Source organism: Corapipo altera, unplaced genomic scaffold, assembly GCF_003945725.1.
Source record: "Corapipo altera isolate COAL_440 unplaced genomic scaffold, ASM394572v1 45, whole genome shotgun sequence".
Taxonomy (NCBI): Eukaryota; Metazoa; Chordata; class Aves; order Passeriformes; family Pipridae; genus Corapipo; species Corapipo altera.
Genome location: NW_020884877.1, coordinates 14,651,701 through 14,669,683, shown reverse-complemented (window position 1 = coordinate 14,669,683; position 17,983 = coordinate 14,651,701). Strand labels below are relative to the sequence as shown.

The 17,983-nt window shown below is 38.7% G+C and overlaps 2 protein-coding genes and 1 long non-coding RNA gene across 14 annotated transcripts in view; 2 read left to right on the top strand and 1 right to left on the bottom strand.

The window, feature by feature from the left end:
- UBR3 (ubiquitin protein ligase E3 component n-recognin 3) overlaps positions 1 to 3,013 on the top strand; it is a 104,210-nt gene extending 101,197 nt beyond the window's left edge. The window contains exon 41 of the mRNA XM_027636526.1: positions 125 to 3,013. Coding sequence (XP_027492327.1) covers positions 125 to 242 — 118 coding nt within the window. The 3' untranslated portion in view covers positions 243 to 3,013. The remainder of the gene's footprint in view (positions 1 to 124) is intronic.
- Positions 3,014 to 3,581: 568 nt separating this feature from the next.
- Positions 3,582 to 10,944, bottom strand: LOC113944181. The gene is made up of 3 exons (XR_003526604.1): positions 10,839 to 10,944; positions 9,570 to 9,773; positions 3,582 to 3,858 (listed from the first exon to the last, which is right to left on the bottom strand). It is a non-coding gene; the product is annotated as an uncharacterized LOC113944181 (long non-coding RNA).
- A 22-nt stretch (positions 10,945 to 10,966) lies between these two features.
- MYO3B (myosin IIIB) overlaps positions 10,967 to 17,983 on the top strand; it is a 201,484-nt gene continuing 194,467 nt past the window's right edge. For 7 of the 12 annotated variants that reach the window (XM_027636968.1, XM_027636975.1, XM_027636977.1 and 4 more), the window contains exons 1-5: positions 11,637 to 11,747; positions 12,153 to 12,271; positions 14,024 to 14,135; positions 17,516 to 17,581; positions 17,778 to 17,817. In XM_027636968.1, coding sequence (XP_027492769.1) covers positions 17,575 to 17,581; positions 17,778 to 17,817 — 47 coding nt within the window. In that variant the 5' untranslated portion in view covers positions 11,637 to 11,747; positions 12,153 to 12,271; positions 14,024 to 14,135; positions 17,516 to 17,574. Of the gene's footprint in view, positions 11,054 to 11,636; positions 11,768 to 12,152; positions 12,272 to 14,023; positions 14,136 to 17,515; positions 17,582 to 17,777; positions 17,818 to 17,983 lie in introns of those variants that run through there. The other 5 variants (XM_027636973.1, XM_027636967.1, XM_027636969.1 and 2 more) reach the window with 5 other exon arrangements.

Genomic DNA, 17,983 nt, shown 5'->3' with positions numbered 1-17,983 from the left:
TTACCCTGTGAAAAAAAGTTTTATGAATGCCATTTGTTGATTATATAATGAAGCATGTTTCTATTTATTTGGTATATTAACCATTTGTTTTCTTCTTTTTTTTTTATTTTTTTCCCCTCTCCAGGCGTGGTAAACCCCTCTACATATGCAAGGAAAGATACAAAGTGCTTGAGCAGCAGTGGGTGTCTCATACTTTTGATCATATCAATAAAAGATGGGGGCCACATTATAATGGCTTGTAAATCATCATCATCATCATCATCTACACACCATATCACTGCTGTTACCATGAATGAATGCATCGTGACTGACAATAGCTTTAACCGAATGGCAGTTTGGCTCTTTGGCGCAGGGTGAAGTGGGGTATGGGCATAAAAGGGAAATGGAACTTTGTCAACATGTGAAATCTTTGCAAAGTGAGCTGTTGTTGCTACTAAAGAATGATATAATAATTGAAATTAAATCCTCAAAATGGTGTGAACAATCTAATTGCACTCAGTAGTCCATTTTGCTTGTGTTTTTTTAAAGCCCATTATTGTTAAGAAGCACAAATTTTACTTAGAATTATTTAGAGGCTCCAGGGGTAGCTGTCAGGTTTTTATTTTTCTCTGCATGGAGTTGAGTTTTTAGCAATTTTTGCTGAAACTGTGTATATGTCTACTACATTTACTAAATATGTTGGATAAAATTTCTTTGCCTTTTTTGTGTTGGCTTCAGGGTTTTGCTTGATACGCATTTGTAATTAGACAGGTCTGTAAAACGATTGTGAGACTGCATGGTAACAATTGGTATGAAAGCTGAATTTTAAAAAGAATTTCACTTATAACAGGTCTATTGAAATATTTCAGGCATTACTGAAAATGTATGCATTCTCAGGAAATTCATAATTTTTTTTCTCCATGAATAAATGAAATAGCTGTACATTAGGTTTCTTATTGCTCTTAATCTAATCCAGAACACACATTCTGTCTTCTTTTTTTTTTTTCAGAAAGGAGATTTTTTCATATAAATTGAATAAACTTTTAGTGATAACATACAGAAACATAACATACAGAAATTGCTGTATATAGAGAATTTGTATGGTGCCCAACATAGCAGATCTCAGTTATAAGCGTAACGACCATAAGCCTCCTGTCACTCCAAACCAGATGTATGTTTCAGAATGATTGGATTGGGAATGTGCAGGCTATTCTGAAAGTGAAACATAATTTTGTACCTCTGCTGTCATTTCAGGAGGTTCCTTTATATTGTATTTGTTTAAAGTAATCACTGTTCTTTCTGCTTGGTTTCCTAAAAAAGGAAAAATAAATAAAGAGAAAAATCAACAGAGGTAGCCTGGATGAACAACCAATGCATGTGCAGCCTCAGTGGATGAATGCCAAAAGAGTTTATGCTTAGAGGACTAAGAAATTCATGAGAACAGGCATGACTGGGCTAAACCCCACAGTGTAAGTAGGTAGGAAAGATTGTAGTTAAAATACTGGTATGTAATATATTGCTACTAATGTTTTTCACAAGTGTTGGACATTCGTTGGCTATTTCATACAGTACTACCAAGCAGTTCCTGGTAGTTTTGACTTTCATAGCTTGAGTGTAAAATAAAATTTATATGTGTAAAATAAAAACATCTTATGATAAAACCACATATACAAAGAAAAGAGTTCCCCAGTGGAAGTCATTATCTAGTGAAAAGTGTATAGGGGAAATAAAATTACTGTATAGCAATCAAGAACAGACCGAAGGAAAAGTAAGTAAATACAATGAGTTTTTCTGAATACCTGCAATTTAAAAACCCTACAATAAAGGATGCTGGTTTTTATACATACATATAAATATATATATATTTCAAAACTATTACAGTACTTCCTGTAAGATTAGAATTATTCTGTTTCACCGACTAAATGGCTGTCTTTTCCAAAATAGTACTTTTTTGATACTGTATTATAAGTTCTGCCTGTGATATTTTTGCATTGCTCATTATGAATATCAGGCCATTTTGTAAATGTGGTTAAAGAGCAAAAAGATTCTTTACATTGCCAGCATAACATTATTACAGGGCTCCTGAACTTGAGTACATCTGTAGTTTGAAGCTCCAATGCTATATATACAAGAGATAATGTGTCCGAAATTTGATTACTGTGTTTTATTTAAAATGGAATGTTCTCTGGTTGTGCATATGGATGTGAAGTAAAACTATTAGCCTTAACTTTAACATCTGGGTATTTCATAGTGTTTATTATAGTACTGGTGAATTAGTCACCAGTCGATTTAAAAACAACAACAACAACAAAAAATTACTTGGTTGAAAAATTGTACTTGAATATCCTTGCATGCTGCTAAACAAGAATTTTTATTTCCCCCATAACTTTTTTAATCCTACTTTGTTAAGCTAACCTTGAAAGATAACAGGTCCAAACTAGAGTGGTGTGTGCGTGTATTACTCAAATATTCTGGTGTGATATCCTGTATGAATGATCATTTAAGTACAGTACATTACTGTAGAATCTAAATCAACCTTGATAACACATCAGAAGATTATAAAACTAGGAATACAGTAATCGGCATTGTAAGATATGTTAATAAAAGTCTACTGTCAATCTGTGTGTTCATGAATTTTTTTTTCTCTACCTCAGTCAACCAAAATGACATTGAATTCCACCCAATAGCCAGGCAGTTATTTAAATATTGAAAGCTTATGCATGCAAAGTACTTTGCATAGAGAGTAAACCTGGTATGTGTTTTAATTTGTTACTTATACACAGTCATGTATTTTGTATTAGTAATTTGGATTGTTTTACTCGTAGGTATAGCACTTAAAGTTTTGCTTAATTTAATGCCAGCTATTACAGCATTGCTGCTGCAAAATGCTGAAGTTAAAATGTTGAGTTGAGAAACTGTACTTCTGGGATAACTGTGCTTGATCTTTTCTGTCAAATCTGTTTCTGGAATGACTATTTCTTTGATGAATGTACATATTTATGTATTAAATTTTTCCTTTTCTTTTGACCTTTGAGAAATTTGGTGAAACAGTTGTCTTTTTGATCTTGACCTATGGATAACAGCATCTGTCACCATCAGTGGTGGCCTGAAATTGTCAGTGAATATTTTCATCATCCCTGCAATAGGAATCTTGCATAACTCACAGTATTTCACAAGGTAATTACATTTTTTCTTTAAAAACAGGATATTTTCCTGCAGTATCCAACAAATGTTGTTCTTTCAGAGTCCCACGAGATCAGTTTGTGTGCCAGAGGAGGCTGAGTTTTGTGCTTATCTTCATAGGATTTAGATCTAATTTTCATCTAACCCAGATTCTGCAGTCCTGCTTTTTACTTTCTTTTCTCAGAGGTGGGGGTAGTGATGAATGAAGTCTGCCTGAGCATTAACATGGATAAGAATGAAATTATGCTGTTTGCAAAGTAAGAAACCTACAGGAATGAGCTGACCCAGTATGTGGAGGTTTACTGCTGTGAATTATCAGGATATGAGGAAGTGCACTTAATGAGAGGAGGCTGTCTCTGTGTGACAGTTTGTGTTGATTGTTTTTGTTTGAGTGAGATTGCTCACTGCAGTCAGTGAGATCCACGCTGCTGGGCTGAAGGCCACACTCCATGGATGTCCTTTTGGGAGGGCACAGTGCCTGAAGTCCCTACTCACGTGTTTTCTCAGATGCACAGTTGTTTCCCTGCAAATTCTCGTACTCTGAGAAGAGTTCCAGCTCCTGCAAGTTCAGCCTTGTGACTTCCCCAGCCTCTTCTCTTCCTGCAATGTCCTTTCACTGCACTTGTCATCTTGCTTGGTTGTGTGAGGTTATCAGTTGCTGTGAATTGATGTCCTTAAGCAGGAAAAGCATATTCTCTGTGAAGTCAAACACTTCATGAATTCTTAGCTGTAGAGATGGGCCAGAGTATTTTACCGAATTAAAAATCCTTTTAATTGATAAGTTTTAATTTTTTCTATTACTCACTGTATCATTTGTACTTTCCTACCACTAACACAATTCAAGAAGTTTAATGCCATATGCTTTTAATATTGCAGTTCTTTGAAATACTACTGAGAAAGCAAAAGTTAATCTTGTTAAATGATAGTTTCAAAAAGCTACCCTTACTACCCTAAAACATGTCTTTCACAATGTATGCTTTTGCATGGTACAGGAAAATATGGGGAAAAAAATCCCACTCTTTTGAAAAACATTTTAAATTTAGCTCTGAGTTCCAGTTAAAATGTCTCAAAATGAGCTTTTCTTAAAGTACCATTATGTGCAAAGCCATTTCCAGTAATTCTGTCACTTGACGTAGAGCAGGCTGGTCTGAATTTGTGAAAATCAGGAGCTGGTTCTGTGGAAACCCCTCACATCACTGAATGATTTACTACCCAATAAACAACTTATTACTCCTTTTGTCTTTATCCCTTATATGTACCACATGGATGCCTAACCTTTCCATTTCCTATGAGTATGGAAACAGTGGGTTTCTTTTTCCTTCTTCCATTACCTGCTGTCATGGAGCAGGAATTTTCTGGAAGAAAACTTTTCCTGTGAAATCGAACTCCGTCAATCAATTTCTTATGCTGCCCATAATGTCTGTGTTAATTGAGCTACTGGAATTGCTTACATCACTTGTTATTTAATACATTTCCTATCATAGGATGGCTTGTTACTACTGAATTTTTTAAGAATTTTGATTGAAATCAGTTATACTGAGCTTTTATTCCTCATGATTGGATTTTTTTTTATTTTTAGTGTTTCAAAAAAAAAAAAGGCAAAATACTTTTCAGAGATTAGAACTGGAAAAAACAAGTAATCTCCATGCCCAACACTTAGAAAAACTATTGTTAAAATATTTACTGTCTCTATACTATGGCCTTAAATCTGGTGACCAAATGTGTGTGGGTCCCATTTTAATGTAGAACAGAACTGAAGCATTTGCCAAATCAGAACAACATGTTCTCGGGCATTACTTGTTAAGTACTGGCAAATACCTAAAGCAGATAATGAACCCTCTGCCTGTTTTTTAGTTGACAGGGAATATCCTTTGCACCTGGCTGTTGAAGCTGCTAAGTCAGTTTGCTGTGAGAAGTGTTATTTTCTTTCTGTTTCTTTGAAAAGCTGGAGCTCTCTTCTTTCATGCCTTTATTGTCTCCATGTTGTATATGCAACTACTTTGTTTCTCTAGTATTGCACAACAAAAGAAGCATAAACCAGCTGGAGAGTCCTCTGCAACTGTACAGCAATACTTTTCAAATAAGATTGCATTTTCTCAGAGTACTTCATGCAGAGATAGCCAGGGGGTACAGCTTGAAAACTAGTTTGTAGAGACTGTGGCTGCTTTCTTGCTCTATATTGCCGGTCATTTTAGATTTGTTACACATAATATGAAAACTTAAAACTAACTTTGCATTTTTTCAAAGTACCTCCACAGACCTTAAGAGATACTGTCTGTGTTCTAAGACAATTTTCTGTTGTTATCGAGAGAGTTTACTGTGGAGCTGCTGTTTTAATCTCAGCTCTGCAACGATGTATTTGGTGAGAACTGCTCATGTAAACGAGACATGCAGGTTTTGTTAAACTAAGCTTTTCAGGGCAGCTGAAGGAAATGTTAATAATTTTTTCATTGAGGTTCTCTAGCTGTCTGCTTTATCATGTTGGTTTTGTCTCAACTTTTGTAAGCTCCTTTAAGACAGGAACACCTCGTGTTTGGATCAGTAAGTAAATCTTAAGTGCTGCTCTAATGTTAGATCAACTGGTGTTAGAGCAAATCCAGGTAGTAGGATCTTCCATCATCAAAGAAATATATATGTGCACACAAGACTTAAGCGAGGTACAGCCCTTTTCATGCTTTCTGCATGTTTTCAGACTTTGCTTCCTTTAACCTCAGATGTCCCTTGTCACACAGCTATGTTGGCAGTAATCAAAATCAACAGGAAATTAAAATGGGGTTTTTTCTCATAGTCAGCCATGACTCTGGACATAATAATCCCTCCTCAGTATCTCTACATCATCTTTTTTGTCCTGCCAGAAGCTGATTTCTCAAGAAACAAGTACTTTCTGAGCATTAAAGAGGCTTACTGCCTTTCGTGAGTCTAGTGCAGTATTTGTACAACTGATACTTTGCAGCAGATGACTGATGTAATTCAAATAACCTTCAAATAACCTGGTTACTCAGAAATGGCTCCTACTTCCACTTTACCCCTACTCAGGTTGGGTATTTTTAGTTAAATAATAGCAAAATTTCATACAGAAAATTTTCCTTATACAAGGAAAAGAGTATTTTAAAAAAATTAAAAGGGTGCTATTTTAGCAACACTTATTTCACAGACTGGTATTCTTTCTGATTTAATTCTGAGCAAAATTAGGAACCATTAATCAGATTATTGCATATAATTTTACAATTCTTATCTGTCTAAAGAAACAAGTAAGAAATCCAAGGCAATCTGAAGCTAAGCTACTGAGTAACACTGCTCTTCTGTGGGAGGATATTTCCAAGAATGCGGCAATACATTTTTTTCACTCAATGCTGCAGAGCTGTGTTGCATCTTGTCCTCAGAAACATATGTCAAAAGACATGTTAACGTGTGTGAATACCAACAAGGTGGTTCCCCTAGCAACAATAAATAGCCCACTCAAGTGATTTACCCTTGTAAGTGTGTGGCAGGAAAGATGGATTTTGAACACTAAGGGAACTCATTACATGTAAGAAGAAAAACAGCAAATAATAAAATAGAATCATCCTAGCCAGCATTGCTATTTATTAGAATTGTATACAGCATAATTATAGGGAATTTGCATAAGATATCCTTAACATGAAATATCATCTCATTTTACTCTTCTACACCTTTTAATTTTCTGCACTATGGGGGGGGGAGGGGGAAGGTTGTATCTAGGAAGAGATAAGGAGAAGGCACTTTAGTTCTTTGGATAAGTTCATCTTCCAAACTTATAATAAGTATGTCCTACATACTTACTCAGACCTAGCATTTGAGTGTTACAGGCCATTCAGTGGTTCAGATGTTCATCCACTAAGGATAAATGCACAGGTTTAAACATAATAACAGGCACATAATGTGATTCTTAGGGATGTTCCACACAGAGCTAAGAGTTGGACTCTATGATCTTTGTGGGTCCCATCCAACTCAGAATATTCTGTGATAATAGCTAATTGTTATTTTAAAATTATTATGGGATGTACAAAGCAAGAGCAAGGATTACTCTAGGGAGCATCACACTCCAGCTCTGCAGAATAAAGAGTAAGTTGATGATATATGTAAGAGTAACCAGACTTGTGTTATGGAAGAGCTGTACACAAGGTACCACTAACTGGTGCACATCACTTGCTAGACTCTGTGTGGCTCTTTCTCTTGGAATTAGTATCTAGAGTATACAATGCGTAGGCTCTTCTGTGTGTATTTTTGTTGTTGGCTTTTAAGTCCTTTGAGTCACCTTTCCTCTGGAGTTTGGAGCTGGGAATGAATCCAATATAATTCCAACTCACTGTGGTTCAGCAATGCTATTTACATTTCAGTGCTATCACTACATCAGGCATTCTATCTCCCCCCTTCTGTTTCCAGGCGTCTGCCTGAGGTCTGCAGTTTGTGCTTATGATTTGTAAGGGCTGGACTGTGGTTATGTACCTCGCACTTTAGTCTTGGCTAGCACTGTTATATTGTTGCACTGCCTCTCTGCTCTTTCCCAGCGGTAGTGTAATTATTCTTTAATGCTGCCCTGCTACCTACACAGTTTTGCTGAACTTCTCTAGTCCTTATCTGAGATCTCTGCAGCTGCTGGCTTCTTCTTTAAATCACCTTCGAATATATGCATAAAGCTCCAATATTCTTCTCATTGCTTCCTTTGATTTCACAGGCAGTGGAACCCACTCTGATGTTAACATTGCTGGTATTTAATTTCCTTCACTGCTGAACAATTTTTGAATATAAGTGTTCTCTCCTTTTCAGTCCCCTTTGCTGTTTTTTGTTCTATCCATGCTGTAAAACTCCTCAGTTCCTTTGCCCTTGCTGTCCTCAGTATTCAGGTAATGCAGTAGTTTTGTATTTAGGATTTTTCTACTAGTGCAAGAGAAGAAAACTAAATGTCTCAGCTAGAGCAATGATGTTTGTATGCACAGAAACATTAAAGCCAGAAGCTGTCTTTTCAGATGTCAGTCTAAAAACCTAACTGCAATAAGACCTTGGCTACCAAACCCCTTAGACACTGTCTGTTTTCTTCAAGATGGTGGCAACCCTTAAATAAGGTGCATTTCCATTTATTTAAAAGCTAAGAAAGGAAAACCAGAGCAGCACCTATGTGACCTGATAGCATAAGACAATATGAAACAATGCACCACAACTTGGATACTTAGAGTTCACAGTGCTGTATCTATATTTGCATACAAATATAGATAAATTCAGAACTACCTGAAGATTTTCACGGAAGTAGTATGCATTTCAGCAGTGTCCTTAAATTCTTCAGCAACTGTTTTTCCCTTCCAGCAACCCTGTTTAGTATTATTACATTAAATTCTGATTCACCCGTGTTTATGATGTGTGTAGCTTAATGCAATCATGCATTCTTGTAATCATAAGTCCATCTCCGGACAAAGAAAAATGCACACAGGATGAACAGGTATTTTAAAAGCATGAAGTCCTCCTAACTTTTAAAGGAATTTACTGTAGTGAATGTTTGGGTATATCCATTTAAATAAAGAGATTTCAAGATTTCAAATCAGGGTAAGACAGAGCATCTCAACTTTTAATTAGAGATAGAGTAGGTTACTTTATAATATGTTTTAAGAATAAAATCCCTCTATTTATAATTTGTTGTTACGTGTTTCTCTATAAGTCAGTATTGTATGACAATTTAAACAGGAGCAGATTCCCCAAAAAACCTACTTAATGTTCAGACACTGAACGCTTTCACGGAATACACTTTGGATAAGCTCATCAGTTAAATACTGTACACTATTTGCTGCCTATGAAATATTTTGTTTCCATTCAATTCTTGAGGCTATAGCATTTTATAACATTTCATTTAATAATAGCTTTTCACCTTCTGGCATCTACCATGGCCATAAAAATGACAAATTATTTAATTTTCAAATGCATTCTAAGAGTAGGAATGGCTTGCATTAGTGCAGCCATGGTATAATGGGTCTGTCATTACTGCACATGTAATCAGAAGCACTACAACAATTAAGAATTGTTTTTTTTTTCCTGAGATTTGCAAGCAACGATAAAAAGTAATAACTGTACTTAAATATGGCTTGTTTTGGTTTGGCTTCAGAATAAGCAATGTTCATGTAAATTGTAGTTTAGGATGGACAACACTTCCTATGACTGCAAACAGTAACATTAACCTTTATAACATTACAAAAATGAAAGGATTATGTGCTTTGGTATTTATTCCTGCTGAAATTGAGAAGTCAAGATAAGGGGGGTTGAGTTGGGTTTGGGTTGTGTTGGGTTTTTTTTAATCTTAAATTGCAATAAATTAGCTGCCTTTTCAAATTCTGCATTATGCTATTTCTGCAATCCAGGGATGACTCTACTGGCAAGTTGTGAGTTTCAGTTGTACTTACAAAGCCACTGCAATGAAAATTGCTGCACCATGCAAGACTCTTGTGTGTTTGGAAATCCAGTGTGGGATATGAAGTCTATAACAATACCACTTGTGTAGCTCCAACAGTTTTGTTACCCATTGTGACTGTACCCTGACTGTAAACAAGGTATGTTGAACAGGCTGGCAGGGTCTGGAAAAGCAATTCTAGTTGGACTGCAAGGACCTAGTGAAAAGGGAGAAATAAACCATCAGCATCAGAACAAAACAAGTAGGTACAGGGAGATAAATAAAGCAGATTAAAATATGAGTTTTTGTAACAGAACTCCCGAGCCAAAATAATTTAGTGATAACTGAGGAAATTCCAGTGGTTCAAAAACCAACATAAGAATCTGTGAGAAATCTGGGAATACTCAGAGCTTCTAGATTCTGATTATCAAAGAATTCTTGGGTATCCTGAGAAATACATGCAGAATACTATATGTAGATGTTATGTTTGCTTGAATCTAGGTGCTTCTTACATAACTTCATAAAAAAAAGTATTGATGCTTTAGAACCTTATGCACAATCCTGTTAGACAAGCCTGCTAATGGTGATGTATGTCTATATTATTATTTGCTGTCTATATTTGAATTTGTTGTTACAGTGTTTATATAATCCTGTGTACTACGAGGCCATTCACTTAAGAGTTCGACTTGATGATACTTATGGGTCCCTTCCAACTCAGAGTATTCTGTGATTGTGATTTTACAATTGCAGACAACAAGAGAAAATAATGGCTTATGATGAAGACTTTGTATACTCCAGTGTACAAAAATTCAACAAAAAAATAGTGTGAAATGGAGCATTGTGCAGCAAAATTTCTGGAGACTGTTGTATCACCTCAAATTCTAATGCTGTCATGGGCTAAATTCTGAGAAAATGCTTAGGATTTACATTTCCTGCTGACCATCTGAATCAAGGTTTGACATCAGTTATTTTCAGTTTTGATAAAGGATTATCTTCATATAATTTACTATAATGTGGATGGTAGGGAAAAAAAGGGTGCCCATAAGATTACAATGCACAGAGTTCACTAATCAAGAGAAAGGTAAAATAAATTACTGTACTTTGGTCATAATGATAACAATTCACTGTTAGAAACTTAACACTGGTAGATCAATAGGTAAAGGTGGTGCTGAGTTTTGCAGAGAAAATGCCATTGCTCCTCAGTCTTTAAAGTTTGCATCTTAAATAATTACAAAAAGATCTATGGATAAAAATTTTTTTTTTAATTATAAGGATTACTTACAGACTACTGTTAACTATAGATAAGAACCGATGCTTTCATATTTGAAGTGGTACTGGATGCTGTGGAGTGAGTCACCCTCGCTAAGCTGATAAATACAGCAGTTGCTCTCTTTGTAACAGATTGTATGAGATGGGTACAGTTACAACCTCCATGGAAAAGCAGAGGGTGGTCCTGATGAGCTGGAAAAACGCAGAGAGATTGCTGCAGAAAACTGAGTGAGAAAGAGCCCCTGTGATGTACTCACAAGGAAAAAAGCATGGGCATATTGAGCAAAGGAACAGCCTCCCCTTTTACTAAGATTTTTTTGTAAACGAAGAAAAGTGTCTAAGAGAAATACCTATCTGAGTTTCTTCTTATCAGGCAACCACAACCAATCTGAAAAATGGTTATAACCAAGCTCAAATAAAGACTAATGGGTACAAAGGAGAAGTCCAGAGCTGGGACACCTCCTCCCCATTCACACCCAAAGGGGGAAGAAGTGCTTTATAAAATAATTTCCTTCACCGGGACCCCTTTCTCAGAGCGCAGGTGGAGCTGCGCTCGCAATTCCCTGTTCTCCACGACGAACTGAATGCACAGAGGCGACTGAGGCGTTTAGTCCCAGTGATGCTGCTAGCTATGTACATCTACGCATTGGTTTTATCTCTGTGAAAGCTCATTGAACATTACTCTTTCACGGTGTTAACCGGCCTCTCCCGAACGCCCCCGGCCCTGCCCCCGCTCACCTCGCCCGGAGCCGCCGGGCCGCGCCCGCTCGGAGGGACCGGCGCGCGCCGCCTCACGGGACCGAGCACCGCCCCGGCACAGCAGGGGCCGCCGCCGCCTCCGCGCTCGGCCCGGGGTGGGGGGCGAGCGGCCGGGATCCCAGCTCTTTAGCTGTGCGGAGATAGAGAGAACACTGTCTCTGAGGTGTGCTCAGCTCCCGCCAGGTCTCCGGCCCTGCGGACCCGGCCCGCCGCCGGGTGGGATGGGGGTCGCGCCTCAAAACCGTGAGGGGCTTCGAAATGGCGCTCGCCATTTGCCTTGCAGCCGTCTGGCGCTCAGAGCCGGGCAGGGCTTGTCACCGCTCTGAGGGAGTCGGCGCTGGCAGGGCTTGTCGCTGGCGCCGGGAGCTTGCCGTAGCCCCAGCGAAGTCTGCTCTCAGCCCCAGGGATTGCGGCGGGGAGGGGAGGCGGCCTCTGCCCCGCTGAGGTGGGTCCTGGGCTGCCCGGGGCCGCTGGTGCAGCGCCATTGCAAGCACTGCTGCTGAGGCTGTGCGGGTACCCAGCCTCCGCAGGGGCTGACCAGCTGTACCTGTTTTTCCAAAATCCATAGGTAAGCAATACTCAGGGTAAAAAATCCCCATGATTAAAAATGGCAGAAGATACTACAATGCAAGAAGTAAGTGGGCGTGACACGGGATTCAGGCCCTGAATTACTGAAGAAAAGTCTCTGTAAGTTTCCCTAAATACCGAACTAGATCTGACTCTCGTGTACAATACTTCTTTAAGCGACCTTCTAGTAACTAGTGAACCATAATGCACATTGCGAATACTATAACACTTGACAAATGCCTTTAAGCAAATGTAGTGTCCTTTTCTTCCTTCCTCGTACATAGAGGTATGGTATATTAGCAAAAGAAAGGAAAAGGTAGCGTTATCCATAGATGATACTACACACAAATTGAGACGAGGCTAACTTAAAATGTCTTTCCAGTTATTTCTCTGAAGCAGTGCATCTATTTTTGTGAATACAAAATGGGTTTTAGTTTTCACTTTTAAAAGCTAGGTTTTCTCACTTCATTCTCCCCTTCAAAAGCAACACTCTGGAATTTCAGTTTCATTGCACTGAAAGCCAAAGATCAGTGTTTTGAAGTATTTTGAAATTATTAGGTGGGAAACTATGTTCTTGTACAGAAATTTCAGGTAGTATGATGTGTAATAATAGTGGTCACTGTCAGAAAGTCAGATGCAGTTACTGAGTTCTTTTCTGGTAAAAACAGTGACTTGGATATATCTTAACCTACTGTGGAGTCTTGTAGAATGTGTTCTGAAAATACAAAGAGTTCATTTTCTAGACCCGTTTTATGCCCTCAAATTGAAGTCCAGCTCATTCTTAATGTGCAATTGCAAACTATAATGCAGTTAATTTTCTAACCTTATACCCTTTAATCCTCAAGTGTTAAATCCAAATTGGTGTTAATTATTGATATTGTAGCACAAAAAGTAAAAACAGAAGAGTTCACCCAAGTTTTATTCAAAAAATAAAAATGTGAGGAACCAAGCAGAGCTGTTTTTCTCTTGGGCTGAGATTTTCATATGGTAATCTGGCTAGAAGTCAAGGTGGATATGGATTTCTAAAAGCCATTTCACACCCTTTTAAAAATGAAAAGTCAGTTTAAGTGCAAATTGATTGTTTTAGATACAGGGAAAATATGAACTTCTGTGCTGGTATTTCCTGCTTCTTGGTGTTCCACAGTTAGGAGGCTTTAGGAGCATTATCTGCAGCACTACAGTTATGCACATAGGAGAGAGGGCCACACTCTGATTCCTTCCTTGGCGTTATGTGCTGCCCTGTTGATGGATGTGCAGAGTAAGTGATTTATCCGGTACCATCCAAAATCCTTAATTAGAAGAAATATTGTACCTGTATTATTGACTTTCTTACTACAAGGAGGAGAGATTTAGTGAGCAGTGCACTGGCTGTTTAGTTGCTTTAAGAGCTGCCAGGACCAGTTTTGCAGTGTTCTTGCCAAATGCGTTCACAATAAAAAGTTCATTGGACAAAGACAATGATTCTTGCTGCACTAATGCCTGGAGAGGCTCACTAACAAGGGACTCCTGAGTGCAGGCTTGTCTGGGGAAGAGACACATTTTGTGTCACGAAAACAGAAGTTACTGTCTTTACCAGCCTTCTGCCACTGAGGAAGTGGAAGAGAGGGGAGTAATGAATAAAGTGCTGATTCACTGTGCAGTGGTGTGAGAGTAATCAAAGAACATTCATATAAAGGAAAGGGTTTTGAAGTCCTGAAAATTATCATAATGTTTTGCTTTTGTTCTTCTTAAGGATTTGGTTGGTGGGTTTTGTTGTTTGGAGTTTTTTTAACCTTGCCCTAGTTTTAAGTTGTCATCTGAACGCACTTTGTGAGATATACTGTGTGTTTATAGCTTCTCTTTTGTTAGTTCTTACAAAGTTACCTTCCTTAGAAATGAATTCTAGTAATCCAAGGAAATACAAGAGAGGAGAGCCTATGGATCAGCAACAGAAAAGGAGAAGGGGGAAAAAAGCCTCATACAAACCCTGAGCATAACTGGCAAGGTGAGCCTGAAACTTTTTACCAGTCTACTTTATGGCTCAACTTCAGTAACATAGAGACAGAGAACAGATTGTTTTAGGGAAGTTGGGAGTGCTCTGCAACTGCAGGAACAATCAACACTTCATTCAGTAGGAATGTTTTTGTTGTTGTTACTGTTTAATTCCTTTTCATCAGTTTGAACAGAACTGTACTGCAGCAGAATAAGCAAGCTGCAATGTATGTGGCAATCATCCAAGACACAAGTTCAGAATGGGCATTTCTAGTAAAGATTCCTGCATTAGAAATGAAAATATGGAGCCATATTCCTCACAGTGCTAACCTGAGAAATCAAACATGAGGACTCATTTGCTGTGGTGGCTTATTTCTGTGCTGCTTGATAAAGCCATGTAGCTCCTAAAAAGGGGAGGGGAGATAGGAAGAAGGTAAGGGAGCTGCATCAGGAAGTGCACAGTGAAGGTGTTGGTTACCAAGGAGTTACAGTGTGCAGCTGAGGAAGGCACCTGTTCTTCTGTTTGTGGACAGTGGGTTGACTGCACTGCAGGTAGAACTGGAGACAGATGAATGAAATGCATGAAACCAGTCTCCTGCTAGTGCCTTCCTGACTTGTCCTGCCTTTTGTTCAGCTTTCACCTCTTTGCCCAGAGGGTTTGACAGTTGGAGGCGTGACGTAAATAGTGAGGAAAGGGTGGTTTGTCTGGAGTGATGAGATGTGGCTGGTCTGTGTGGTACTTCAGCAAGAGGAAACCCCACAATGAACTTGATGCAGCATTAACAGAGCAAGGCCTCGTGATTCACGTGCCACATCAGAAATCTGAAAAATAATTTGAGAAACTGCTGTTGTTTAATTGTGCAAAATTGCTGCAGGGAATTTTTCCCTGGGGAGGAGAAGTTTCTCTGAATAATGCATTGTGTAAGGCAGTACATGCTTTCCTTGTCCCAAAGCTGAAGAGCTGGATGGCTGTGTCTGTAATGTTGCTGCTCTGGGATAAATGTCTGACCATGTAGGGCTGAGCTTTTCCATCTGAATGCTGCACAGTAGGCAAGAAGCTCTGCTGAACACAGCTGAGAATTGGCCTGTGGGAATGGCACATGATGAGGGGGGAGGGATTATGACACTTTTCATTCTTGGCTGCTGTTTTGTAGGGAACAAGGCGTGTCAGTAGCTTCTTGCTGGCTGGTCCTCTTTTTCTCTACTCCTCATCTAGTTGTTTCTTCCTCAGACAGGGACTGTGCCCTGCTGTGAGGAGAGGGAGTACTGTTTGGATGTGGAAAAAGGAGATGTTTGCAGAACTGCATGTGCGGAAACAGTAGACTAAGCTAATTTTACAATGTTTCTTATGAAATAGATGAAAATTCAGGAAAACTAATTAATCTCCTGGCGTGGCATGCTATGAATTAATAAAAGGAGTCACTTTTAGTAGTAAAACATGTATGAGATTCAAATGTCTCAGAATAAGGGAAGAGTTAAATCTAGCCCACAGTATTTGCATCTTTCTCCTCTGCCCTTGTAGCCGCTACTTTCTGGGTCAGAATATCAAGAGAAAGTATACGGGTGTGGAAGATGGATCCAAGTTTGCCTGCTTATCTCTGATGTCATTACAGTTGAAGAGAATTAAAGTTGCTGGAGTCACTTTTCTTTTCCTTCCCTTCTTCCTGTGCTGATGGTAACATATGGACTGTGGAGAGAGGTGTGTTCTGTGTGCTGTGCTGGTGAATGTGTTCAGCATTGAACACATTGAAATAACGGCATAATTACTGCTGTCAGTCTGTTCAGGCAGCTGTTTGTCTAACATTCTGCATGTACACTGTATTTTTTGGTTTTGCATGGACCTGGCTCACTTTACACACTTTCTGTGATTCACAAGAAAATTCCATCTCCTTCAGTCTCATGTCATTACTGTATCAGAAACAATAGGGAATCATTTACCTCTCCAATTCACAGAGCAATGCTTCCACTAACCCCTGGAGATTTCTGTGGTAAGCTGCTGGAAACAGTTGAAAGGGATATAATTTCTAGAGGGGTCACCGTACATGGCTGAAAGCTTCAACAATATATTAAGCTGGGCATTTTGGTGAAAAAAACCAAAGATCTGCCTGTATTTAATCTGAGCTGAATTATTATTCCCAGGTCAACTCTGTAAAGCAGAGAGCACCTCAGTTAATAAATAAACTCTGTTTGCCTTGTAGTTACCTGGAACTAATATTAATCCTAGTATTTCAGAAACTAATTGTGCATATTCCTTTGTGTCTAATTGTGAGAACCAGCCACTTCACTGCCCGAGATTCAAACCTGGAGTTGAGAATAAGGTTTAAGACAAAAAGGTGAAATCCAAGTAGGGGAAGGTGCTTGAGTGGAATATGGAAGATAAGGCTCTCGGTCCCAGTTTCACAGAAGCACCATGCAGACAAAGAGTTTCTGATATGTACTTTTCCTGAGTGATGGTCCCTTTCAGGCTCCATATGCTGGTCCTACTTTCTCACTGTTGTGAATGTCACTGTAAATGTCCAATTTCAATGTGGATATTCACATTTGAATACTTAAGATGAGTCCTGTGTCCCCCACCCCTAAAATTAGGAACCCAGCGACTAAATGGAGCACTGTGAAGTGACTGAACTGATAAAGTGCTTTTCTGAATGCTGTCCTAATCATTAGTGTCTGCTGCGTGGCATTGCAGGTAATAATGAGAATTGTGCAGAACAGAATACAGAGGAACTAGAGAATTCTCTCTCGAGAGGAAAAATTGATATCAATTTCCCCTTTCATCCTGGCAAGGTTTCTTACCTTCGTTGGTACTTTCTAATTGCCATCAGCAGTATCAAAGACACAAGGCTGTGTAAAGTAGTTCCAGCCTTTGCCCAGATATCCATAGATTTCACTCCTGCTGTGCTGTGCCATATTCAAAGTTAATTGGATGACCCAATTTTCAACCTGAAATACAGTATGAACTTAGGGACTGTATCAGTGCAATTATAAGTTGCTTGAAGAGCACATCTACAGTGTTGGGCACAAAAATCTGGAGGCCAAACCAGAGTGTTGGAAGCACATAAGCAGTTAATGACTGAAAAGAGAGCTGACCACTGGAATGGGAATGTATACAAGAACCATATGTTAAAAGCCAGATATTTCTATTTTACTGAAATTGTACATTGTAAAAGACAGGTATGAAGGCAGTTTAAGGGACTGTGTTCATCATTCTCCTGCATTGCAATAAGGCATCATCCTTCTTTCTATATGCCATTTAGTGTTCAAAATAGATTGATTCAACTAAGTTCCCTTTACAAACTAAATCAGACTGTAAGCTTTGAATTTCTGTTTCATTCATCATGTGCTTTTGAGGCCTCCTCATGTTCTTGTTAATAATTCAGCCTTTACCTATTCTAGGTTTATTGCTCAGAGAGACAGTACCTTTTGCTGAGCTGAGCATATGGCTAACAGGAGCTATGTCAGGTAAGGAATGCAACCTTTAATTTTTCTCCTTGTCTTTTGTTGTTAGTCAGCTTTGGAATAGAACTGTAATGCAGTCAGTCGGGTTTGTATATGTCAACAACTGTAGCCTTTTACTTTGAAATAGCTGGAGAAATGCCAGAGATCTCAAGTGTCTTGAAGACTGTCAAGCTTTTGCTTTTTCTGTTTGTTGTTTCAGCAGCTGAGAACACTGCAAGTCCTGAATCAAACTGGATTAGGTAAGAAAGAGTTTTTAAATGTTGCCATTTATGGCACCCTGGAGAAAAAAACAAATGTGGTTTTCTGACTCCCTTCCTGCAAAATAGACAAATCCTTTTCTCATTCTGCTAACATGTCATAATTGTCTTACAGATGGTCAGCTAGTAGCTGGGAACTGTTGCTCTG